Source organism: Cicer arietinum, unplaced genomic scaffold (assembly GCF_000331145.2).
Source record: "Cicer arietinum cultivar CDC Frontier isolate Library 1 unplaced genomic scaffold, Cicar.CDCFrontier_v2.0 Ca_scaffold_6203_v2.0, whole genome shotgun sequence".
Classification (NCBI taxonomy): domain Eukaryota; kingdom Viridiplantae; phylum Streptophyta; class Magnoliopsida; order Fabales; family Fabaceae; genus Cicer; species Cicer arietinum.
In genome coordinates, this window is record NW_027339850.1 from 34,724 (window position 1) to 36,118 (window position 1,395).

Genomic DNA, 1,395 nt, shown 5'->3' on the forward strand with positions numbered 1-1,395 from the left:
TAATGAAGGATACTCTTTCAAAAGCTCCGAAATATATATCAAAGACTCTCATAAATTGATTATGCTTGTACCATACAATGAGATACAAGTGCTTCAACATGTGAAAGAACTCAACATAAGTTATTGTGATTCATTAGTTGAAGTGTTTGGATCAAGTAGAGGAGCATATACAAAAAAGGGGGAGGTTGTAAGCTTCCAGAACCTAACAAGTATTTATGTTGCAAGTTGCCACAATTTGAAGAGTTTGCTATCTCATTCCATGTCCAGAAGTCTCGTGCAACTTCAAACACTAAAAGTTGAGAATTGTAAAATGATGGAGGAGATAGTTACAAAGGAAAATAAGAATACTAAAGGAGGCAACATAAAGACTTTATTTCCTATGTTGGAGAAATTGACACTTATGTATCTTCCTAACTTGGAATGTGTTTGTTCAGGAGTTTATGACTATGATATTCCATTGTACACTATTGAAGAGGACGAAGACATGAATTGCAATAATAATAAGATTGAAGTTTCATTTGTAGAATTAAAGGTGTTACAATTTAGACAAGTGCCAAAGCTCAAGTGTTTTTGTTCGGGAGTATACGACTATGATATCATGATGTCATCAATTGAAGAGTGTCAAATTATGAAAACATTTCCCCAAACAAATGTTATTGTAAAAACACCCAACCTTCATACACTAACGTGGGAGTTTCAAGATGTGCCCACACATGGAGATCTTAATTTAACAATACATTATCTTCATAATTCCGAGAAATACAAGGTAGAGGAGACACACACATTGATCATTATATGAAAATTTGAATATAAAATAGATTACATTAATTATGTATGTTATGTGTAGGTGGAGTTGCAAAAATTAGAGACATTTAAAGATATCAATGAAGAGCTGGTTGGCTACTTCAAAAGAGCAGCATCACTTGAAATTGTAAATTGTCACAAGCTATTGAATTGCGTACAATCCAACACGATGCACTTATTCTCACATATGAAGACTCTCGATGTGCGAGAATGTGAGTACTTAGAAGAGATATTTGAAGGATCAAATGATAGTATGCTGCATTATCAATTAGATGAGATATGGTTGTCTTTGCTGCCAAAAGTGAAGCACATTTGGAAAAATCATAATCACATATTAGGCTTTAAGGATTTGACAGCCATACACATAGAAAAATGTGATGATTTGAGATGTGTGTTTCCGGATGTTTCCATGGCCACAAGCCTTCCAAATTTGAAACGTCTTAAGGTTTGTGAATGCGAGAAGATGGAAGAGATAATAAGGAATAATAATAATTGTAATCCTATTACTCAGAAGATCATATTCCCATCTTTGTGGAGAATTGATCTAGAGAAGCTTCCAAGACTCAAATGTTTCGGTGGAAGCTCTTTCCC

At 34.1% G+C, this 1,395-nt stretch overlaps 1 protein-coding gene across 1 annotated transcript; it reads left to right on the plus strand.

Annotated features, from left to right (window-relative positions):
- Nucleotides 1-61: 61 nt before the first annotated feature.
- LOC140919207 (uncharacterized) lies at nt 62-1,249 on the plus strand (the record flags this gene model as incomplete). The annotated part of the gene is made up of 2 exons (XM_073364802.1): nt 62-766; nt 848-1,249. Coding segments are annotated over exons 1-2 (1,107 nt in total), but the record flags the coding sequence as incomplete, so codon positions are not given.
- Between the last annotated feature and the right edge of the window lie 146 nt (nt 1,250-1,395).